General features: G+C 59.5%; 1 protein-coding gene across 2 annotated transcripts in view; it reads left to right on the top strand.

The window, feature by feature from the left end:
• The window catches only part of CHD3 (chromodomain helicase DNA binding protein 3), a 30,117-nt gene that overhangs the window by 1,038 nt on the left and 5,348 nt on the right, over nt 1-23,731 (top strand). Inside the window, exons 1-29 of one of the 2 annotated variants that reach the window (XM_029055673.2) lie at nt 3,117-3,338; nt 5,138-5,250; nt 5,490-5,660; nt 6,112-6,233; nt 7,762-8,060; nt 8,236-8,366; nt 8,824-8,974; nt 9,089-9,264; nt 10,032-10,265; nt 10,895-11,098; nt 12,001-12,212; nt 13,271-13,402; nt 13,649-13,748; nt 15,141-15,332; nt 15,462-15,662; nt 17,359-17,496; nt 17,732-17,853; nt 18,060-18,233; nt 18,345-18,486; nt 18,673-18,804; nt 19,386-19,503; nt 19,606-19,730; nt 19,859-20,090; nt 20,175-20,341; nt 20,432-20,609; nt 21,873-21,938; nt 22,422-22,507; nt 22,592-22,725; nt 23,274-23,418. In XM_029055673.2, coding sequence (XP_028911506.1) covers nt 3,263-3,338; nt 5,138-5,250; nt 5,490-5,660; nt 6,112-6,233; nt 7,762-8,060; nt 8,236-8,366; nt 8,824-8,974; nt 9,089-9,264; nt 10,032-10,265; nt 10,895-11,098; nt 12,001-12,212; nt 13,271-13,402; nt 13,649-13,748; nt 15,141-15,332; nt 15,462-15,662; nt 17,359-17,496; nt 17,732-17,853; nt 18,060-18,233; nt 18,345-18,486; nt 18,673-18,804; nt 19,386-19,503; nt 19,606-19,730; nt 19,859-20,090; nt 20,175-20,341; nt 20,432-20,609; nt 21,873-21,938; nt 22,422-22,507; nt 22,592-22,725; nt 23,274-23,418 — 4,473 coding nt within the window. In that variant the 5' untranslated portion in view covers nt 3,117-3,262. Of the gene's footprint in view, nt 1-3,116; nt 3,339-5,137; nt 5,251-5,489; nt 5,661-6,111; nt 6,234-7,761; nt 8,061-8,235; nt 8,367-8,823; nt 8,975-9,088; nt 9,265-10,031; nt 10,266-10,894; nt 11,099-12,000; nt 12,213-13,270; nt 13,403-13,648; nt 13,749-15,140; nt 15,333-15,461; nt 15,663-17,358; nt 17,497-17,731; nt 17,854-18,059; nt 18,234-18,344; nt 18,487-18,672; nt 18,805-19,385; nt 19,504-19,605; nt 19,731-19,858; nt 20,091-20,174; nt 20,342-20,431; nt 20,610-21,872; nt 21,939-22,421; nt 22,508-22,591; nt 22,726-23,273; nt 23,419-23,731 lie in introns of those variants that run through there. The other variant, XM_029055674.2, reaches the window with a different exon arrangement.

Genomic DNA, 23,731 nt, shown 5'->3' with positions numbered 1-23,731 from the left:
CGTGGGGGGCTGTATGTGTTTTGGGGAGGGAGGGTGGCGGCCCGAGCTTTGTACACAAACCACTCCCTGGCGCGAGACACTTCCTCCCCACCCCGCGCGCCACCGGTTTGGGAGCCCCAGAAGAGGGGGGAGGGGCGCGGGCCCGAAGGGAGAGCAGACGGCCCCCCCCCCCCCCCGGCCCCCCTGCGGCGACAGGGCGCATTTCCAGGCTCCCCGTGTGGGTGACCCCGTGGCCCTCACACCCCACCGGGCGGCCGGCGGTGACACGCTGACCCCCATGTCCCCGCGTGACCCCGCTCCTCGGGGCCCCCGCGCGGCCCCGGAGTCAAGTCCCGCCTCGGCTCTCGCCGGCCACTCGCTCCTGCCCTTCTCACCGCCCCCAGCACCGGTGGGGGACGACGACAAGGGACGACGACACACCATCGGCTTCTCTCCCCCCCCCCCCCCCAGTAGCCCCTTCCCTCCCCCCGTGGTCGTTCACGACCACCAGCCGGGGAGGTGACACCCTCCCCCGGGGGGCACCGTGTAAATGAAGCATGAGGGAGAGCCATTCCACGGGTCATCTCCTCCATCCCCCTGCCTCCGGGCCGCTCTGCCCCCAGTCCTTCCCAGGGCGGATCGCCGGTCCTTTGACTCCGCTCCCCGACCCTGCCCTAAAAGCATCCGATATTCGTCCCCGTGCGCTTATCGAGAACTGCTTTTCCAACGTCGTCGTCCGCGTAGGTTGGTGTGATCAAAAGCGGACCGTCTAAATGTAATGGGGGGGGGGGGGAGAGGTGATAGAGAATTAGGGTACGCGGCGACGGAAATTTTATTTCTCTGTTGCCAGCGAACAAGGACACAGTGTAATTAGAAGAAGCCGTTCCTTTCCCCCGGGTGGGTGGGTGGGTGGAGGGGAGGAACAAAAGGGAGAAACTTCAGGAATGTCAGAGAGAAGAAAGAGGGAAACAGAGGAAGGAGGAAGGGTGAGATACGGATGAAGGGGGAGGTGGAGATTGTGACTAAATGCTCTCCTCCCCCGACCCGGAGAGTGAAAATCGATCCTTTAAAAAGCATCAGAATTTTTTAAATTTCCATTCTGGAGAAACCACCCCTCCCCCGAGAAGAGGTTTCTTAAAGACTTTTGACTTTCACAGCCTCTTCTCGAAAGAGAACAGGGACAGGGAGGGGCGGCGGGGGGGGGGGTGGTGGTAAGGGGGCAGGGACGAGAGTCCCAAAATTCCCCTTTGTTCCCCATTTTAGATAGGGTCCCAGCACTTGTTTGGCCAAGAATGAGCAGAGAAGGCTGAGGAAGTGGTACTTTTGCTTCCCAGACAGCCCATTCTACCTCTCTTTGGAGGGGTCGGTTAGTCAACTCATCTGCAACTGCCCCCTTCCCTCACCCCCATGACCTCCCCACCGGCCTCCCGCAATTTTTATTTCCCCATCTGGGCCAGCCAGATGACCCAGATACACCTCCTCAGATGACTTTCTGTGGCAAAAAAGCTCTTCAGAAAATGTATTTTTAGCACCACATGTTCCTAGGTGCGGTGCCTAGTTCGAACAGAGCCTCCCCCCCACCCCCACCCCCCAACTCGCATCGCCCCTCTGGACTCCTTGTCTGGAAGGAAAAATGGTCGGCTTTTTTCAAAAATGGCTTTTTCACTCATGATTCAAACCACCACGTTTGTCTCTGGCCCAACTTCTCGGCCCTCCCCCTCCCAACATCCGTTGTTCGGGAATTAAGACGCGTCCAGATCCCCTCCCCCTCCCCCCCCCAAAATCTGTAAGGATTGAGGGGTCGGGGGGCCTCTTAGGGAAAGAGGAAGACTTCAAAACTCTCCCTTTCTTTTCTTTTCCTTTTTTCCCCCCCTTTGGCCCCTTTCCTTCCTGTTGCAAAGAATATAGAAATATATATGGTGATTTCTGGGGAGGGAGGCGGGGGGGGGGGGGGAGGGCCGCATGGAAAATTCTAGTAGTTTCTTAGCAAAAGGAAGAAAAATACAAACCCACCCTCTCCTCCCAGCACGCATGTGCGTGTTCCTATTATGGTGGTTGGCGGTTTGGTGGGGGGGAAGGGGGGGGAAATTCGGGAAAAAAAAATATATGTGTGTGTGTGTGTCTGTATGTGTGTGTGATTGATGACAAGCTTATAAAGGGCGGGGGGGGAGGCGGGGCCAAAGGCTCCTCCCTCCACCCCCGCCCGCGGGCCAACTCCCTCCCCGCCTCAGACCCCTCCCCTCGGCTCCCCTCCCCCAAAATGAGGGGAAGGAGGCCGGGCCCCGGGCCAACAGAGTGGAGGAGTCGAAACTGGGCCCCGGCGGCGCTCATGGCCGCCTCCCGCTCCGGTGCTGAGGAAGGGCGGGGAGCCTCAGTGGGGGCGCATCCCGTCCTCTCCCCGCACCCCCAGCTCCTCACACCCTCCCCCGCCGCCGTGGAGCGGCCGTGGTGTGGTCCCGGCCCGCCGGTCTCTCTCCTCGCTCCTTCCCCCGCCTGCCCTCGGCTTCCCCCGGGCCCCCGGCCAACCGCCCTGCCCACCGGCCGCCGGAAGCGGCCGGGGTCAGGGAGCAGCGGCCGGCGAGGCCCGGCCCCAGCCTCCCTCAGCGGGGCCTCCTCCTCCTCAGCCGGGCGGCCCCGGCCAGAGGTCCCCCCTCTGGAAGCCAGTTGGGGGGCGCTGCCGACCCCGGGGGCAACTGTGGGGAACCCCGGAGTCCTGAGGGCAGGACGGAGGGGTGGCTGTACCTGTAGGGGGGAGGTCCTGGGTCCCCGAAGGGAAAGCACCATAGCCTCGGCGGTGGGTTTTGAAGAGAAAGCCAGAGGTTGGAGAGCCCGTCGAAGGGGAGCAAGGACCCCGGGTCCCTGAGAGGAACGGGGGGGTGGTGGTGGTGGCTAAGGGGGGGCCTGGGTCCTAGAGAGGGAAACCACGGCCTTGGGGCCTCTTCATTCCTTCCTAATTTCCCTTTTGTTCGGAGCAGGGTGCAGGGAGGGAGGGGAGAAAGCATGGCCCCGAGCTTTTGGGGATGGGATGGGGGGGGTGCCTCAAGGCCCGGTTGGCCTCTCCCGCCGCCTTTCTCGCTCGTGCTTCCGCTGCGGGTGGGACAGGTCCAGCTGGTTGGGGCAGTGCTGGAGGCCGGGAAGGGGAGCCCAGAGCTGGCTGTGCCTCCCACGAGCTTGGGCGTCAGCCGCGTCTGAGCCCTCGGGTGTCTGTCTGGCCCACCCTGCAGAGGACCAGACCAGACGGCAGCCTCAGGCCCAAGGAGGGGAGGCAGGGAGGAGGCTGGGGATGAGGCTTTGGGGCGGGCAACCTTCGTCATGGGCACCCAAGGAGCGAGCCGGGGCTCGGGCCCTGCCAAAGGCAGGTACAGCCCTTCTGCGTGTGTGCGCGCGTATCTTGGGTGAGGATCTTTATTGCCGTATTGCACTTTCCCAAGCACTCAGTACAGCTCTGCACACAGTAAGTGCTAAATAAATATGACTGAAGGAGTGAACGGATGAATCTCGACCTGGATGAATCTCGACCTGGACGGGAAACACGTCTTTATGTATGCCTGACCCCGGGGGCGGAGCGGGGGCTATGTGTGTGGGTGAGCGGACAGTCATGTGGACGTCTGCATTTATCCGCAAGCCATGTGTGCGTCCTTGTGTCTGGGAGCCAGGCGTTGGGAGCCCCATCATTGCGTATGTGTGGCTGTGCGTTTGCGTGGATGGCGTGTGTTGGTGTGTATTTCCGCATGTGTTGTGGGATGGGTGAGCGCGTGAGAATGTCGGGGGTGTGTGTTTGTCGGGGGTGTGTTTGTAAATGTTTCCCCCTGGATATTTGTGCTTTTGTGTCAGCACCTGGGCCTGAGACCGGCCCCGGACATCTCTGAGGGTGTCTCTGGGTCCCCCGTTGCATTTCTGGGTCTCTCTCTGTGAACGCGGATGTGGATGTCCCGCCTCTCAGCCAGTCAGGAAGGGTCATTGCCCCCGAGACCCCCTCCCCAGCCCCAGCCGACGGGCCTCTCCCCTCCTAGCTCGTCCTCTCCCTGTAGAGGCGCCCAGCAGCTACCAGGACCCTGGGTCACGGGCCATGCGGGGTCAGAGCCTGGCGTGGGGGGGCGGGGGGGCCGGACGCTGGGGTCTCTGAGAGGAACCGGGGGTGGAAAGGAGATCTGGGGTCCTGGGGACTCCCACCCTGATGGCTCTGGCTGGAGAGGAGGGGCCAGGTACGTGTAGCCGACACCCGCAACGGAAACAAGAGTTTCTCCTGTGGTGAAGGGGAGCGAGGGGCCCAGACGCTGGGGTCCCGTGGGCAGGAAGTGAAAGTGACCAGCTGAGGGCTTCCCTTCTTCTCCCACAGGGGCCAGGGCAGTTGGAGGTGCTGGGGCACGGCAGGGTCAGGGGGAGGGGAGAGGGAGGGAACCACTGGGGAAACAGAAATGGAGGCCAAGGGGCTTCCCCAGCTCCCTTCACCTCCCTCCCCTCCCCCTGCTCCGCCACCTGGCCCTCCAGCCCTCATCTGCACCTTCCCGCCATCTCCCACTCACTTCAGGAAACCAGGTGTCTGGGTCTGCCCTGCCGTGCCCTCTCTTCCCTGTCCCTCCACCCAGGGTGTGCGCCCCCCAGCCCCCGCCAGACGAACTCAGACGTCCTGCCCCTGGGGTCCCGTGTCCCCCCCCCCCCGGCACACCCACATGCACACCCCTGACGTCAGCGAGAGGCCCCACAGAGCTGTCAAGTGTGTTTTCCCTCCTTCCCCTCCCCCGCAGCCTTGGGGTCAGGCCGGGCCGGCAGCTGGGCACGGCTCTCGTGCTCGCTCTCTCTTTCTTGTCTCTCTCTCTCTCTCTCACTCCCGCAGGCCGGGCAGGGCGCCAGCTGGCTGGAGGGAGGCCGGCCTCCCCTGGCAGGGACCCCGGGGACCCGCTCCAGCCGGAGCCCGTGGCCCAAAGCCGGCTCCCCGAGCGGGAGGGGAGGCGGGATTTCCCGGTGGTGCTCCCTCGCTGACCCTTTCCAACGTGGCTTCTTCCAGGCGCGAGGCCACCTCCATCCTCACCCAGGGCAGAGGGCCCAGATCCCCGGGTCCCTGAGGGGAACTGGAGGCCCAGGAGGGGAGACGAGGGGCAGGGAGGCCTGGATCCCAAGCCATAGACGTCCTCTGTCTTCCCCACCTCCCCCGCAGATGAAGAGGACATCAGGCTCACCGCTGGTGCTCTGGGCATAAAGAAGAGGAAACGGGGGCCAAGGAAGCAGAAAGAAAACAAGCCAGGGAAACCCCGGAAGCGCAAGAAACTTGTGAGTGCAGGGCTGGGGTCGGGGAGGGCCTTGTGGGAGGGCAGGGCAGAGTTTAGTGCAGGAGGCCCCCTCTGCTACACTATACCGTCCAGTTTCCCCAGTTCAAACTCGGAAAGCGCCTCCCCTGCCCCCCCACATTCGTTGATCCGGGTGGCTTCCTACCAACCCCCTAGCTCCCCGAGGCCAGCCAGGGTGATACTTGGGGATGCAGGTATGAGGACCCATTGTCCCCACCCCAGGACAGCGAAGAGGAGTTGGGCTCAGAGCGGGATGACTACCGGGAGAAGTCAGAGAGCGGGGGCAGCGAGTATGGCACCGGGCCGGGAAGGAAGCGGCGGCGGAAACACCGTGAGAAGAAGGAGAAGAAGACCAAGCGGCGGAGAAAGGGGGAAGGGGATGGAGGCCAGAAGGTGAGCAGACCCGGAGAGGTGGGGGTGGGGCGTCCAAGGGGGTTTATGTCTGACCTTATGTCTGAGGAGACGGTGGCTGTGCCCCTTGCTGAGGGCACATGCTGGAGTGATTGATCTGGCTGAGTCGGGCCCGCTGGGGCCTTTGGCTGGGGGACTGAGAGGACTGGGGGGGTCTCTGATACCTCAGTTCCCAGAGATGGGGATTGGTTCAGCAGGATTGGGGTGTCTGGGAAAGGCCTGTTGTGGGAGGTGGAGGTTAAAGGGACCAGGAGGATAGCGAGAGTGGGTGCATTTCGGGATGGGTAGGATAATCGAGCAAATCAGGAATCAAGTTGAAGGAATTGGGGGACAGAGGTGATGGGAGGGAGGAGGTTTGGGAGATGCCAGGGTAGACGGGGACCTTGGGAGAGGCTGGGGCACCCAGACAGATACCTTCCCCGTCCCCCTCCAGGTGGAGCAGAAGTCATCGGCAACATTGTTGCTGACCTGGGGGCTGGAAGATGTGGAGCATGTGTTTTCAGAGGAAGATTACCATACACTCACCAACTACAAGGCCTTCAGTCAATTCATGAGGTAAGCCAGCCGCGGAGCCCTTACCCCCGCCGCCAGTTAACACTGGGTCCTGTCCATCTGTCCGTTCATCCATGAGAGTGGCACTCCCCAGTCGAGGGGCTGGGGAAACCAGGGCTCCCCTTGGCTCTGCAGGCCCACAGTGCGGGGGCCCACAACGTCCCGTCTCTCCTGGGGTGTGATATGTTCTATTAGAGTCAAGTTCGCCAGACCACCCAGGTCATGGCCCAGTGACTCCCATCAGCTCCACGGCTGGTACAGTAAACTGTCTTCTCCCAAGCGCTTAGTCTAGTGTTCTTAGTCCAATCAGCGCTTGATAAATATGATTGATTAAGAAGGAGCACCAAGGAACGGAAGAGCACGAGCTGAATCCCGTGAACTTGTGTACCCCCAAAGGAGGCTCCAGCTTCCATGTTTCCTGAGTTGGGTTTCCCCAACTCTGTCTCCCGCTACCCCGACACAACAGAGTTGCCCTCTGCCCCGCCGCCAGGCCCACCAGAGTCCCCATCTCCATCTGGAGCTCCCAAGACACCCTAAATCGGCTCAGGGGCTGACTGCAGGGGGAAGGCCCAGTCTTGGGACAGTTGAGGAAGCAGTAGTGGATAGAGCCTGGGCCTGGGAGACAGAGGACCTGGGTTCTAATCCCAGATCCACCCCTTGCCTGAGGTGTGACCTCTGGCAAGTCACTTCACTTCTCCTTACCTCAGTTCCCTCATCTGTAAAATTGGGATTAAGGCCATGAGCCCCACTTGGGATGTGAACTGTGTCCAACCTGATTAAGTTGGATCATCCCCAGCACTTGGAACAGTGCTTGTCTCATAAGTGTCGGTGGGAGGGGATGAGGGGATGTCCATCCATCTCTGAGGTAGTGTGGCTCAGTGGAAAGAGGCCGGGTTTGGGAGTCAGAGGTCATGGGTTTGAATTCCGACTCTGCCACTTGGCAGCTTTGTGACTGTGGGCAAGTCACTTCACTGTGCCTCAGTTACCTCATCTGTAAAATGGGGATTAACTGTGAGCCTCACGTGGGACAACCTGATTACCCTATATCTACCCCAGTGCTTAGAACAGTGCTCTGCGCATAGTAAGCGCTTAACAAATACTGACATTATTATTAAGTGTCGGTGGGAGGGGATGAGGGGATGTCCATATCTGAGGCAGTGTGGCTCAGTGGAAAGAGGCCGGGCTTGGGAGTCAGAGGTCATGGGTTCGAATTCCGGCTCTGCCACTTGGCAGCTGTGTGACTGTGGGCAAGTCACTTCACTTCTCTGTGCCTCAGTTCCCTCATCTGTAAAATGGGGATGAAGACTGTGAGCCTCACGTGGAACCACCTGATTACCCTGTATCTACCCCAGCGCTTAGAACAGTGCTCTGCACAGAGTAAGCGCTTAACAAATACCACATTATTATTATTATTATTATTAATAAGATGACCCCACAGTGCCTCCTGGTGGCTGGATTCAGGGGCACAGGGCAAGCGAGGGAGAGCCCAGATTCTGAGCTTCTGACCTGTGCCTCACCCCCACCCTGCCAGGCCCCTGATCGCCAAGAAGAACCCCAAGATCCCCATGTCGAAGATGATGACCATTCTGGGAGCCAAATGGCGGGAGTTCAGTGCCAACAACCCTTTCAAGGGCTCTGCTGCGGCCGTGGCTGCGGCTGCAGCGGCCGCGGCGGCCGCAGTGGCCGAACAGGTGTCGGCCGCCGTCTCTTCGGTCACGACCTCCGCGGCGGTGACGGCGACTTCCCCCGGGCCCCTGGCGCCCCCGCCCCCTCCCGCCCCTGACGCCCAGCCCCCACCCATCCGCAGAGCCAAAACCAAAGAGGGCAAAGGTGAGTGACTCGGCTTTCGGATTGGTCCGCCCACTTCGCACCTCCAGAGGCTGTGCCCCTCTAGGGTTCCCCAGGGCCTGAGACACCTCCTCACCCATGCCAGCTCTTTGCTCCCCTAGGGAGCATCCCTCCTCCCTCCCTGTCCCCAACGCCTCCCCCTCCCTTTGTCTCTCAGGGCCCGGCCACAAGAGACGCAGTAAGAGCCCACGGGTGCCCGATGGGCGGAAGAAGCTGCGGGGGAAGAAGATGGCGCCACTCAAGATCAAACTGGGACTGCTGGGTGGGAAGCGGAAGAAGGGCACCTCGGTGGGTGTGGTCCCCGCTCCCAGGCATGGCTTTGAGGGAGAGTTGGGAGGGGGCTGGGAGTCCAGACATCCGGGACCCATGGAGGAGTGAGGTCAGATGTGGGGAGAGAACTCTGGGGGGCTGGGAGTCCAGGCGTCTGGGTTTCATGAAGAAGTGAGGTCAGGTTTGGGAGGACTCTGAGTGTGTTGGGAGTTCAGGGGCCTGGGACTGAAGTGGGGACCCAGGACCGATGAGCGAGTAGGGGCACGGATGCCTGCATTCCTTCTTAGTTCAGTGCTTGGTACATAGTGAGCACTTAACAAGTGTCACATTTTGTGATCGCTAGATGGGGCCGAGGCATGGGGCTGGAGAGCACCAGAGCATCTCCGGAGGGTGACGGGGATCCCAGCTGGGGGAGTCGGGGTCCAAAGGAAGGGGGCTGGGCCAGGCCTGGCTGATGGTCTGGGTCCGGGGCCAGTTTGGCTTCCAGGGGGAGGAGGCCCCCGAGCCTGAGGCGGAGGAATCAGACCTGGACAGCGGCAGCGTGCACAGCGCCTCCGGTCGGCCTGACGGTCCCGGCCGCGCCAAGAAGGCCAAGCGTGGGCGGCCAGGGAGGAAGAAGAAGAAGGGTGAGGGGCGCCTGGGTTGGGATGGGGGGCGGGCAGGTGGCTGGGGGATGAGTTGGGGGGTTCGGCCACCCAGTCCACCCTCCGGCCCTTGGTGACCTCTCTGGTCTCACGCAGCGGCTGGGGAGGAGGAGGTGGATGGCTACGAGACGGATCACCAGGACTACTGCGAGGTCTGCCAGCAGGGCGGTGAGATCATCCTGTGTGACACTTGCCCCCGCGCCTACCATCTGGTCTGCCTGGACCCCGAGCTTGACCGTGCCCCCGAGGGCAAATGGAGCTGCCCTCACTGTGTGAGTAAAGGGGCCACTGCCCTCACTCCACCCCCACCCCTGCATGGATCCTGGTCCTCCCCCGCTCCCCTCTCCTTGGTCCCCTTGATCTCCTTCTCCCCCACCCCCTCTCCCTGGTCTCTCCTCCTCTCCTTTCCTTTTCCCAGACCCCCCTTTCCCCTGCACACCCCTTCTGGTTTTACTTCTTCTTCCTCTGTCCTTACTCTTTTCTCCCCACACCCTTTCCTTGGCCTCCCCATCCCATCTTCTCTTTCATTCATTCAATAGTATTTATTAAGTGCTTACTGTGGGCAGAGCACTGTACTAAGCGCTTGGGAGAGTACAACAATAAACAGACACATTTTCTGCCCACAAAGAGCTGATAGACTAGAGGGGGAGACAGATATTAACATAATTAAATAAATTAGAGATATATATGCAGTTGCTCTGGGGCTGGGAGTGGGGATGAAACAAAGGGAGCATGTTAGGGCGACACAGAAGGAGGTGGGAGAAGAGGGGATCTCCTCTCCCTGATTCTCTTTCCTCTTCCCCCATTTTCCCCATCTCCCCCCCCTTCCCCCTTCCTCCTCTTCCTGGTTCCCCTTCTCCCCCACGATCCCCCCTTCCTCCTCCTGGTTTTTCCCTGGTCCCCCTTCCTCCTCACCACCCTCTTCCTGGTCGCTCTCCTGAGGGGTCCAGCTGAGTTGGGAGGGGTCCAGGGCGGGAGGTGGTGTGGGGGGGGGGCAGTGGGATGACTTCCCCTTGCCCTTTGCCATTGGGGTCCACAGGAGAAGGAGGGTGTACAGTGGGAGGCCAAGGAGGAGGAGGACGAGGATGAGGAGGAGCTTGAGGAGGAGGGGGAGAAGGAGGAGGAGGATGACCACATGGAGTACTGCCGCGTGTGCAAGGACGGCGGGGAGCTGCTGTGCTGCGACGCCTGCATCTCCTCTTACCACATCCACTGCCTCAACCCGCCGCTGCCCGACATCCCCAACGGGGAGTGGCTCTGCCCCCGCTGCACGGTGAGACCCCCACCGACCCCCCCCCCCTTCCCCCAACCCCGCACTTCTCTCCAGCTTCCCCAGCCCAGCTTCCCTTCCCCTCCTGGGACCAGGCATCCTCTGTCCCAGCTGCCTCACTGGGACCCGGGTACCCTATTGTTTAGGCTGCCATCCTAGGACCTGGGCACCCTTTCTCCGGGTTGTCTCCCCAGGACCTAGACACCTTGTGTCCCGGCTGCCTTCCTGGGACCCGGGCACCCTCTGTCCTGGTTGCCTTCTTGGGACCCGGGCATCCTCTGTCTCAGCTGCCTTCCTGGGACCCTGACCCCCAGTGACCTTGATTCAGCTCATGTCAACCCCTCCTCTAGCCCCCCCAAGCCCCTCAGCTATTCAAGCATCGTGACCTGATGATCTTCTTTCTTTCTCTCTGATGTGCTCAATCTCTCACTATCTCCCTCTTGTCTCCGTGTCTCACAACCACAACGTGGCTGTCGGTGTGTGCCTCTTTCCCTTTTGCTACCTTTCTCAAACCCCTCTCTCTGCCTTTCTCTGCTTTTCTCTCTGTTGCTGTCTCTCTCTTTCGCTGTGCCCGGCTCTTTTGCCATCTCTCCATGCACCTGCCTCTCTGTCCCCATCTCTGCTTCACACAGTGTCCAGTGCTGAAGGGCCGGGTTCAGAAGATCCTGTACTGGCGGTGGGGGGAGCCCCCCCCGGCAGTGGCGGCCCCCCGGCTGGCCGAGGGGGACCCCGAGGCCCCGTCCCCCCGCCCGCTGCAAGGCCGCTCGGAGCGCGAGTTCTTCGTTAAGTGGGTCGGGCTGTCTTACTGGCACTGCTCGTGGGCCAAGGAGCTGCAGGTACCCGATGCTCCCCCGGTGCCCCCCGCCTCCCTTCCGCCCAGTCTCCCAACTCTAGCTCCACTCCCTTCACTGACCCCCCCCCCCCCGACTCTTCCCAGTGGTATGTCAGCCAATAACAAAAATAATTGTGGCATTTGTTAAGCACTTACTGTGTGCCAGGCACTGTACTAAGCACTGTGGAGGACACAAGCAAATCGAGTTGGACACAGTCCTTGTCTCATGTGGGGCTCAATCCCCTTTACCAGATGAGGGAACTGAAGTGTAAAAAGGGAAGTGACTTCCCCACGGACATATAAACAAGTAACAGATCCAGGATTAGAACCCATGACCTCTTGACTCCCAGGCCCATGCTCTGTCCACTATCTGTGGTATTGATTGAGCACTTACTGTGTGCAGAACATTAGACTAAGCACTTGGGAGAGGACTATAGAGTTGGTGGAAACAATCCCTATTCTCAAGGATGGTGCATTCTGTCTACAGCTGGTGCTCCTGATCCTTACCTCTCCCACCAGGGCAGGAAATTTGTCTATTTATTGTGCTACTGGACTCTCTCAGGTGCTTAGTACAGTGCTGTGCACATCGTAAGCACTCAGTAAATACTATTGCGTGAGTATTGTACTCTCCCATGGCTTAATCCAGTGCTCTGCACACAGTAAGCACTCAATATATCCCATTGATTGATTGATTGACTTCATCCCGCCTTCTGTTCCCCATCCTTGCCCCCCTCCCCGGACCCAGAAATTTCCCCCCACCCTCAAAGGCTCCTCCTGCCTCTGCCCGTCACCCCTGGCGGCCCTCCTTACTCCCTCCATCCCTCAGCCACTCCCGCTCCCCACCCCGGCCCGACAGCCCCTCTCCCACCTCTCTCACCCCCTGTCCCCCTCCCCCGGCCCCCCCAGTTGGAGATCTTCCACCTGGTGATGTACAGGAACTACCAGCGGAAGAACGATATGGATGAGCCGCCGCCGTTGGACTACGGCTCCGGGGAGGACGACGGGAAGAGCGACAAGCGCAAGAGCAAAGACCCGCAGTACGCGGACATGGAGGAGAAGTTCTACCGCTACGGCATCAAGCCCGAGTGGATGACTGTACACCGCATCATTAACCACAGGTCCAGGCCCTGGGGGCCCCGCAGGAGGGGAGCAGAGGGGGAGCCGGGGGGGGCAGGGTAGGAGGAGGGACGCACGGACCCAGACCTCTCCCAATAGTCCGTTGGCTCAAACCCCCTGCCCCCAGTAGGCAGAGGGAAGTCATGAGGTCTGAGGCAGGGAGGGGGACTTCAGAGAGGGGGCTCAGCCCCTTCCTGGAGGAGTGGCAATTTCAAGTTTCCCCCTTCCCCTCAGGATTGGTAGTGTCAAGCCTCCCCCATCCCTCCTCTGCAGGCCCAGGCCGGTCCCTTGCCTTCCCTCCTCCAGTCTGCATTCAGCCCTCTCCAGCCCTCTGTCTCCAGAGGGCTCTCCTTCACCCCTGCCCCTTGCTTCTCTCCCATAGACCCAGTGGAAAGAGCCGGGGCTTGAGAGTCAGAGGTCCTGGGTTCTAATCCCAGTTCTTCCACAAGTCTGCTGGGTGACCCTGGGCAAGTCACTTCGCATCTCTGTGCCTTAGTTTCCTCATCTGGAAGGTGGAGATTAAATACTGCATGCTCCTGCTTAAACTGCGAACTCTGTGTAGGACAGGGGCTGTGTCCAATCTGATTAACTTGTATTTACCACAGCCCTTAGTGTAGCGCCTGGCACATAGTAAACACTGAACAGGTACCGTATTTCATAACCAATCTGTGGTGTTTGTCTAGCGCTTACTGTTTGCAGAGCACTGTGCTAAGCGCTTGGGAGAGGATGGTACTACAGAGTTGGTCAACCATGATTCCTGCCCTCAAGGAGCTTACAGTCTAGACGGAGACAGACGTTAATATAAATAACTTGTCAGTTGGTACATAAGTGCTGTGGGGCTAAGGGTGGGGTGAATATCAGGTTTATTAATTGGGTTTCTGTCTTGGTGGAGACAAGACATCAAGGGAGAGATGTGAGAGAGACTCACTTTTTCTCTCCCTCTCCCTTGCTCTCTCCCTTTCCCTCATTCTCCTTTTCTCTCTCCTCCCTCTTTCTCTCCTCTTTCTCTCTTCCTCTCCCTCTCCCCCTCCCCTTTCCTCTCTACCCCGCCATCCTGCAGCATGGACAAGAAGGGCAATTACCACTACCTGGTTAAATGGCGGGACCTTCCCTACGATCAGTCGACCTGGGAGGAGGACGAGATGAGTATCCCCGACTACGACTGTCACAAGCACAGCTACTGGAGGCACCGGTCAGTTTGGGGCTGCGGGTGGGACCCGGGGGCTGAGGGTGGGCTGGTCTGGTCAGTGCAGGAGGGCAGGGCTGGATCGTGATGGCCTGTGAGGGAAGACAGGCAAGGGCCAAGGGGTGGAAGGGGCGGGCGGAGGGTAAAGGGACCAGCCAACAGAAAAGTGGGGGTGAAATGGCAGGGTGAGGGGCTCTCCCATCCCTTCCCCCTCCCCAATCAATCATTTATTGAGCGCTCACTTCCCCCCAGGGAGCTGATCATGGGAGAGGATCCAGCCCAACCACGCAAATACAAGAAGAAGAAGAAGGAGCTACAGGGGGACGGGCCGCCCACCTCCCCAACCAATGATGTGAGTTTCCCAGGAAGGGAGGCACCGCTGGGCTGCCTTCCCGGCTCCTGCACGGGGTAGGAACAGAGCAGAGTTGACTCCCAAACTGGCTTGGACCCCATTCCCACATCTTTTTTTTAATGGTATTTAAGTGTTTACTATGTGCCCGGCACTTTACAGAGCTCTGGGGTAGATAAGGTAATCACTTGGACTCAGTCCATGTCCCACTCGGGGCTCACGGTCTTAATCCCCAAGAGGTAACTGAAGCACAGAGAAGCGAGGTGACTTGCCAAAAGTCACACAGCAGTCGAGGGGCAGAGCCGGAATTAGAACCGAGATCCTTCTGACTTCCAAGCCCTTGCCCTATCCACTAGGCAATGCTGCTTCTGATCACAGGACTTGGCAGCTGGGGCCTTGTTTGAACCTGGTCCTCACATGGCCTAGCAGCCGGGGCCTTGTTTGAACCTGGTCCAAATCTATGTCAACCATTCCAGGCCAGAATCCTGACAAGGACAACTCCCACAAGCCTTTGGGGCGGCACGCTCTCCGTATCCATCTCCACCTCTTCCCTCCACACCCCCTCTTCACCATACCACTCCTCTGCCAGTTGGGAACCCATCCCAGAGGGCTGCAGAGAAATTTAATCCAGAAAAGGGGGCAATGAAACTCTAATTCTTATTGACTTGTGGGGGCGTCCACCTCTCCTGAACGATGATTGCTTCTGGTGCTGCTGGAAGCCATAGTTTTAAGAGGCTATGGAGAAGTAAGGGACAATAAAACTAAATTTCTCATATACCCCAGGTCTTCTACAAGTAAGGTCTTTGCCTCAGGAGTGATGGTGGGGCAGGAGAGATGATTAAACTACATTTTCCGTAAGCCCTGGAGCAACCACAATCCTTCTCGATGGGTTGGGGTGAGGAGAGGGGAGCTTTTCCTGGGGGCTTCTGGGAATTAGAAGACAGTAATATAATAATAGTAACTGTGGTATTTGCTAAGCGCTTAGCATGTGCCAGGTACTGTACTAAGCACTGGGGTGGATACAAGCAAATCAGGTTTGGACATAGTCCCTGTCCCACTTGGGGCTCACAGTCTCAATCCCCATTGTCCAGATGAGGTAACTGAGGTTCAGGGAAGTGAAGTGACTTGCCCAAGGTCTCACAGCAGACAAGGGGCGGAGCCAGGATTAGAACCCACGACCTGACTCATAGGCCCGGGCTCTATCCACTACGCCATTCTGCTCAGTGGCATTCACTGAGGCCATGCTGTATGCAGAGCACTGTACTAAGCTGGAGAGTACAGTAGACAGTAATATAGAGAGGTGGGGAATGGCAGCGGTTTCCCTAGACACACACCACCCCCCTCCCCCCGTCCACATACCCTGATCTTTGACCCTCTCGCCCCTCTGCCCCACAGCCCACAGTAAAGTACGAGAACCAACCGCGGTTCATCACGGCAACAGGCGGGACGCTGCACTTGTACCAGCTGGAGGGGCTCAACTGGCTGCGCTTCTCCTGGGCGCAGGGCACTGACACCATCTTGGCCGATGAGATGGGCCTGGGCAAGACCATCCAGACCATCGTCTTCCTCTACTCCCTCTACAAGGAGGTGCCCGACTCCTGGGTCCTGTTGGGGGTCGGGGTGGAGGGGAGCGCAGGGAGCTAGGCTTCCCGGAGGAAGAGTCGGGGGGCGCCCGGAGGACTGGTTACCGACTCCCGCCTCCTCCCCAACCTCCAGGGCCACACGAAAGGCCCCTTCCTGGTGAGCGCCCCGCTTTCCACCATCATCAACTGGGAGAGGGAGTTCCAGATGTGGGCGCCCAAGTTCTACGTGGTGACGTACACGGGGGACAAGGACAGCCGCTCCATCATCCGCGAGAATGAGTTCTCCTTTGAGGATAACGCCATGAAGGGGGGCAAGAAGGCGTTTAAAATGAAGGTAAATCCCTGCTCCTCTACCCAAATCCTCCACCCCCACCCCCAACTCCATCATCCCTCCCCTCCCACCTCTAATCAGGCGGTCAGCCGATGGTATTTATCGAGCGCTTATTGTGTGCAGACCACTGGGAGATTACAATACCACGGAGTCGGTAGACACGCTGTCCGCCCACAAGGACCTTCCGTTCTAGCGGGGAGAGGGACATCAAATTAAATGGCGGCTAGGGACGGATGGGTTGTGGGGCTGAGGGAGGGGTGAATAAAGGGCACAGATGCAAATGCAAGGGTGACACAGAAGGGAGAGGGAGAAGGGGAAATGAGGACTTAGTCGGGAAGGCCTCTTGGAGGAGATGGATGGGATCTGAATAAAACTTGACGCCCTAATAGTCTAGCTCCACATTCCCTCCTAATTATGTAATTGTGGTGTTTATTATTATTTTTGTTACTACTACCACTGCTAATAATAATGGTGGTATTCGTTAAGCGCTTACTATGTGTCAAGCACTGGTCTAAGCGCTGGGTAGATACAAGCTAATTAGGACACGCTAACTGTGTGCCGGAGTTCTGGGGGAAGGATGCAGGATTACAAACCCCAGCCTGAGGTGATTATCTAGGAGATATGGAGAAGGAGATATCTTATTCCCAGTGGGTACATAAATCGATCAATCAGTCAGTCCATCAGTGGTATTAATGAACTCTTGAGCAGAGTATTTAGCGCTTGGAAGAGCCCAGTACAACAGTTGGTAGATACATTCCTTGCCCACGACGAGCTCACAGTCTACAGTGGGAGATGAGGAAACTGGGGCAGTGACTTGACCAAGGTCATACGGTGGGTCAGTGGTAGCAGCTGGGCCTAGGATCCAGGTCCCATGCTCGTTCTACTAGGCCACCTTGCCTCTCTTGACACCCCCATCCTCTACAAGCTCCCATCCCTCCCCTGCCCCTAGCTCTGAGTCAGTCTATCAATCAATGGTATGTATTGAGCGCTTACTGGGTGCAGAGCTCTGTACTAAATGCTTGGGAGAGTCCAGTAGAACATAAAGACACATTCCCTGCCCACAAGAAGCTCACAGTATAGAGGGGGAGACAGACCTTCAGCTCCTCATCAGGCTTCCGACCATCCTGCTCCCAAAGCCCTGCAACATGGCTCCTTATTTCCCATTCATTCAGTCAGTCATATTTATTAAATGCTTACTGTGTGCAGGACACTGTACTAAGTGCTTGGGAAAGTACAGTATAACAATAAAGAGTGACAATCCCTGCCCACAAGGAGCTCACAGTCCGTCCCCCATCCCCCCCCGCATCATCCCTCTTCCAGCTCACCCTCTCATCCCTCCCCAGCCCCCCAGGGACCCAGCAGAAAATGTACTGATTCTCATTCTCAGGCTTGAGGCAGTGAGTTCTCATCCAGGGTCTGCCACTTTTCTGCTGTGTGACCTTGGGCAAGTCACTTCACTTCCCTGGGCTTATGGTCCCTCATCTGTAAAATGGGGATGCAGGCTCTGAGCCCTGTGAGGTACAGGGACTGTGTCCAACCTGATTTGCTTGGGTTCCCCCCAGTGCTTAGTACGGTGCCTGGTACTTAGTAAGTGCTTAACAAATACCATTATTGTTATTATTATTATGTCACTTGGAGGGAGGAAGGGATGGGGGTTGGGACAGGAAGTCCCGGGCTGACTTTTGCGCATCATCTTCAGCGGGAGGCCCAGGTGAAATTCCACGTGCTGCTGACGTCCTATGAGCTCATCACCATCGACCAGGCAGCCCTTGGCTCCATCCGCTGGGCCTGCCTTGTGGTGGACGAGGCCCACCGGCTCAAGAACAACCAGTCCAAGGTGAGAGGGGCACCTGGACCCGTGGGGACCCGCCCCCCTGGCCTGTTCACGGGCAGGTCTGTCTAGGCTCTGAGCCCCAAGAGGATGGTGGGAGCTGGGGGGAGAGGGGCTTTGGGAGCCAGGACACCGGGGTCTTGGCAGGAGAGTAGGCCCCCAGACCATTGAGTTTGGGGTTAGGTGAGGCCGGATGTGGACACCGGGTTCCTGACTCTGCCCCTGCTCTCTCCCTCCCCAGTTCTTCAGGGTCCTGAATGGCTACAAGATTGACCACAAGCTGCTGCTGACGGGGACGCCGCTTCAGAACAACCTGGAGGAGCTGTTTCATCTGCTCAACTTCCTCACCCCAGAGCGGTTCCAGTAGGTCACCTTACCCCTTCTCTCCCCACCACCCCGTCCCCTTGCCCCGTTGGGGGTGGGAATAGGGCCGCGGGAATGGGTAGGACTGGGGCCGGGGCAGATGGGAACCAGGGACTTGTCCGAGGAGGGCGAGGAACGGATTTGTGGGTGGGTACCCAGAGAACCGGGCCCTTTTCTGACTCCCGTTTCCCCCTCCCTCCCCCCAGTAACTTGGAGGGCTTCCTGGAGGAGTTTGCCGACATCTCCAAGGAGGACCAGATCAAGAAGCTGCACGATCTCCTGGGGCCCCACATGCTGCGGAGGCTGAAGGCCGACGTCTTCAAGAACATGCCGGCCAAGACCGAGCTGATCGTCCGTGTGGAGCTCAGCCCCATGCAGAAGTAAGGGTTTGCGGGAACTCCTGGGTCTCCTGAGGAGGAACGGGGTGGGCGCTGGAGCCAGGGCCTCAGCCCTCTCCCAGCCCCTGCCTCATCTATCTGCCCTCTCCCCAGGAAATACTACAAGTACATCCTGACGCGGAACTTTGAGGCGTTGAATTCGCGGGGCGGTGGCAACCAGGTGTCTCTGCTCAACATCATGATGGACCTGAAGAAGTGCTGCAACCACCCCTACCTCTTCCCCGTGGCCGCCATGGTGCGGGGGCTGGGCGGCTGAACCCTCGGGGGACAGGGTGGGGGAAGAGCGGGGCCTGGGGAGGGGGCCACCCACCTGGGATTCTGGAGGAGTGGGTGGGGATGGGGGTTCTCTCCTGTCATCCTGGTCTCACTAACTCCCCCCACCTCCCTCCATCCCGCTCTCTCCCACAATCCCCTCCTTCAGGAGTCTCCCAAGCTGCCCAGTGGGGCCTACGAGGGCGGGGCTCTCATCAAGTCATCAGGGAAGCTGATGCTGCTGCAGAAGATGCTCCGGAAGCTAAAGGAGCAGGGTCACCGAGTTCTCATCTTCTCCCAGGTGAGCATCCGCCTCCCTCCCCTCGCCTCACTGTCCTGCCCCACCCTATTCCTCAGGGCTGAGGACCACAAATCCCAGCAGCCTCCGGGACTACTGGCCCTCCTCTGGATTGTGGAGCCTCCCTCCCCACCGGCTCCTAGGGCCGCCGGGAATTGAAGTCCAATTAACAGTCTAACCCGGGAGAAGTAAAACGTGAGGGGTGACCGTATCCCGTCAGGGAGCCCAGTTTGTCTTCCCCTCTTTCCTGCCAGGCCCCAGGCACCTTCTGCCCAACCTGAGCCCCGGGTGGTCAAAGGAGGGGAGAATGGCAGATGGGGAGACATTTGGTGGGAGCTGAAAACAAGAGGGGAAGGGAGGGAATTGGGTGTTGGGGAACTGGAGAGGGGAAGGGAACCTGAGCTCCTTGGAGAAATCAGGATGGATAAGGATACGGGGTGCCAGGGAGAAGAGGCGAGCCAGGCTGGGATAAAGCCATTGGAGGGAGCTTGGGGGGGAAACAGCAATGTGAGGGGAAGAGATATGAGCCAAGGGGTTCCCTCTCTCCTCCATCCTTACCTCCTTCTCTTCCTCCCCCAACTTAGATGACCAAGATGCTGGACCTGTTAGAAGACTTCCTGGACTATGAAGGCTACAAGTATGAGAGGATCGATGGGGGCATCACAGGGGCCTTGAGGCAGGAGGCGATTGACCGCTTCAATGGTGAGAAGGAACTGGGGGTCCCTGGGAAGAGGGGTTGGTGGGTGGGGAGGACGTCATGCTTGGGTCCTGGCAGGCCTGACATCTTCCTCTGCCTCCCCCAAGCGCCCGGGGCCCAGCAGTTCTGCTTCCTCCTGTCCACTCGGGCCGGAGGCCTGGGCATTAACCTCGCCACCGCCGACACGGTCATCATCTTTGACTCGGACTGGAATCCCCACAACGATATCCAGGTGACCGATATCCTCTCCCCGCCCTTCGCCTACCACCTCGGGACCCTTCCCTCCCCACCTTCTACATGGGCCCTGGTGGCGGTGGGGTGGGATGCCTCTCCTGACATGCTCCCTCCACCTGCCCCCAGGCCTTCAGCCGGGCCCACCGGATCGGCCAGGCCAACAAGGTGATGATCTACCGGTTCGTGACGCGGGCCTCGGTGGAGGAACGGATCACCCAGGTGGCCAAGCGGAAGATGATGCTGACCCACCTGGTCGTGCGGCCCGGCCTGGGCTCCAAGGCCGGCTCCATGTCCAAGCAGGAGCTCGACGACATCCTCAAGTTCGGCACCGAGGAGCTATTCAAGGACGAGAATGAGGGTGAGCAGCCTTCCCTCGGGTCTGGGGTCTCCCCGTGCCCCCTTGGCCCTTCCTGCTGACACCCCTAATCCCCACCCCTCACAGGGGAGAACAAGGAGGAGGACAGTAGCGTGATCCACTACGACAACGAGGCCATCGCCCGGCTGCTGGACAGGAACCAGGACGCCACAGACGACACTGACGTCCAGAACATGAACGAGTACCTCAGCTCCTTCAAGGTGGCGCAGTACGTGGTCCGCGAGGAGGACAAGGTGAGGGGCCTCGCCGGTGGCCGGGCGAGGGAGTGGGGATCCGGGATCTGGGTCGGGCCTGACTTCCCCCTGCCCTCGGTCCCCCGCCAGATTGAAGAGATCGAGCGGGAGATCATCAAGCAGGAGGAGAATGTGGACCCCGACTACTGGGAGAAGCTCCTGCGCCACCACTACGAGCAGCAGCAGGAGGACCTGGCCCGCAACCTGGGCAAGGGCAAGCGTGTCCGCAAGCAGGTCAACTACAACGACGCCGCGCAGGAGGACCAAGGTGGGTGGCCCAGGGGCAGGGGGCGAGGGGTGATGGGTGATGGATGGGATGGCCGGGCGGCAGGGGAGGAAGACAAGGTGGCAAGGTGTTGGGGGTGACTGGGCGGCGCCGAGGGAAAGATGACCAGGTGGCAGCGACAGCCAGGTGGCAGGGGTGGGGGGCACCCGGGCAGTGGCAGCAGGGTGTGGGTGGTAACTAGATGTTAGCCACAGCCAGGCATGGGGCACCCAGGCTGCAGGGACGGTGTGTGGGGAGTGACGGGGGTAACTGAGAAGCAGCATGGTCTAGTGGATTGAGCCCGGGCCTGGGAGTCAGAAGGACCTGTGTTCTAATCCCGGCTCTGCCACGTGTCTACGGTGTGACCTTGGGCAAGTCACTTCACTTCTCTGGGCTTCAGTTCCCTCACCTGTAAAATGGGGTTTAAGACTGTGAGCCCCATGTGGGATGTGGACTGTGTCCAACCTGATTATGTTGTGCCTATCCCAGCGCTTAGTACAGTGTCTGTTACCTAGTAAGTGCTTAACAAATACCATAAAAGAAAAAAGGACTGAGAAGGGGCAGCTGGGCAGAGGCAGCAGGGGCTACAGGGGGGACTAGAGGAGGATGCAGGGGGACCAGGGTTGGGGGGAGCAGGGAGCGTTCAAGGGGGCTACCTCACAGGGAGGGGAGGGTAGCCTGGGGCACAGGTGGGGAGCTGGGGGAGGGGAGACGGGTCGAGGAGGAGGAGGAAGCGAGGGACTAGGGAGGCCTGGAAAGGCAACAGGAGACTTTGGAAAAGAGGTATCCAGGGGGGTGCTGGGGGAGCCACAGAGAAGCGAGGGGTCCCAGAGAGGTCGGGGGGCAGCAGAAAGGTGAGTCTGTCAAAGGTCTGGGGTATCGAGACCTAGAGGAAAGAACCTGGGCCTAGGAGTCAGAGGACCTGGGTTCTAATGCCGGCCCTACCACGTTTCTGCTGTGTGACCTTGGGAAAGTCACTTCCCTTCTCTGGGCCTGTTATCTCATCTGGAAAATGGGGATTCAATACCCATTTACCCTCCTAATTAGACTGTGAGCCCCACGTGGGGCAGGGACTGTGTCCAACCTCATATCTAGTCTAGTGTTTAGAACAGTGCTTGGCATATCGTAAATGCTTAACAAGTACAGGCCAGCCAGGCAGCTGCAGCCAAGTTGGGGGGTCTGAAAGGAGAAGGACTGGGCGAACCACCAGGATGGGAGACCAGCAGTGACCACCCCCCAACTTGTGATCTTGTGATGCCTCCACAGACAACCAGTCAGAGTACTCGGTGGGGTCGGAAGAGGAAGATGAGGACTTCGACGAAAGGCCAGAAGGTGGGGTGGGAGCCATCCTCGGCAACCCCTCTGAATTCTCTTGGGTTTTTTCCGGCTCGCTCCCTGCTTTCTTTGGGACCCTCTGAATTTTGGAGGGGAATTCGGTTCCCATAAGGAGTCAGCTTTTTCCCAGCCCACTGCCTGGTTTCTTTTAGACTTCGGGTCTGGGCCAGTGTGCTGAGGTGTGCCAGTGATGTCCAACACCCACAGTTCCTCCCCTCTCTTCCTTGTCTTGGTCCTAGGGTCTCCTCCCCTCCACCCCACCCTGCCCCTGTCCTCCTAACCCGAGCTCTCTGACCCCTCTTCCCATCCCTCCTTACAGTCCCCCGAAAATATGCCCCACTCAGCCCTCTCAGAACTAGTGGTTGTGACTGAGGTGGGAGGAGAAGGCCTGGGGACTCTCAGTCCCGCAAGGGGGATCGGGCAGGGGGTGAGGGTCAGAGGGTCCCCTGACTGTGCCTCCTCCCCCCCTTCCCCCGGCAGGGAGGCGCCAGTCCAAGCGACAGCTGAGAAACGAGAAGGACAAACCCCTCCCTCCACTGCTGGCCCGGGTTGGGGGCAACATCGAGGTGAGGCGGGGGCTGCCTGAGGGGGCAGGGAGGCGAGCCGGGGGTGGGGCAAGGCACCTGGGTCCTGACTGCCTCCCGCCCCAGGTGCTGGGCTTTAATACGCGCCAACGCAAGGCTTTCCTGAACGCCGTGATGCGCTGGGGGATGCCGCCCCAGGACGCCTTCACCTCCCAGTGGCTTGTACGGGACCTACGGGGCAAGACTGAGAAGGAGTTCAAGTAAGCGAGGACGGGTGGGCCGCGGGGGCGGGGGGGGGACAACGGGGGATGGGCCGCGGGAGCCAGGTTAGGTCCAGGGTTCAGGCCGCCCAGAATTCAGCACCAGGGCTCGCCACGGGTTCTAACTTAGGTGTATAGGGGGTACTTTTGAGCCTGCTCAGCTGGGGTTGAGGTCAGGAGGGGGCTTTGGGAGTCGGGGGGGGCCCCCAGGCGCCATATGATGTCACTCACCTTACTCATCTGACGGCCCCTCCCCTGGTCTGGTATCCTGGGGGGCCAGCCCAGCCTTCGGAGCCCCCCCTCACCCAGACCCAGAGAAGGCAGTGGGGCCCAGGCCTCGCCTCAGGGTCGTGGGGGCGGGACTTGAGGAGTGGTCCCTCCCTCACTCCGACCCCGGCACACACACATACACGCATCCTGATGGCAGGGTGGGGACAGGATGAAGAGGCTAGGCTGATGGCACCTGGGGGCCAGGGTGGGGGTTAGGCCGGGGTGGGGGTGGGGGACCCCCACTCTGCCCTAAGCCCACCTTCCCGGCTCCGCCCCAGGGCCTACGTGTCCCTGTTCATGCGCCACCTGTGTGAGCCGGGGGCTGACGGCTCCGAGACCTTCGCCGACGGCGTCCCCCGCGAGGGGCTGAGTCGCCAGCAGGTGCTCACTCGCATCGGGGTCATGTCTCTCGTCAAGAAGAAGGTACCAACCGCCCCCTGCCCCAGCTCCCCTGCTCCCCTCCCATCATCCCCTCTGTTCCTGCCCTCCCTCTCCCGCCTTCGTCAAAGTCCCATCTCCCACAAGACGTCTTCCCCGATTGAAACATCCCCCCCCCACCCCGCTCCTTCTCAGTCAGTCATTCATATTTATTGAGCACTTTGTGCAGAATGCTGTACTAAGCACCTGGGAGAGTACAATAGAACAAAAAACAGACACGTTTCCTGCCCACAGTGAGCCCTTCTGAGTCTATGCACTTGGATTTTTGGACATTTATTTGATATTCGCCCCTCCCACA

The sequence above is a fragment of the Ornithorhynchus anatinus genome, chromosome X5 (assembly GCF_004115215.2).
Source record: "Ornithorhynchus anatinus isolate Pmale09 chromosome X5, mOrnAna1.pri.v4, whole genome shotgun sequence".
Lineage (NCBI taxonomy): Eukaryota > Metazoa > Chordata > Mammalia > Monotremata > Ornithorhynchidae > Ornithorhynchus > Ornithorhynchus anatinus.
The sequence above is the reverse complement of the archived record's forward strand: the minus strand, read 5'-3'. Positions and strand labels throughout refer to the sequence as shown.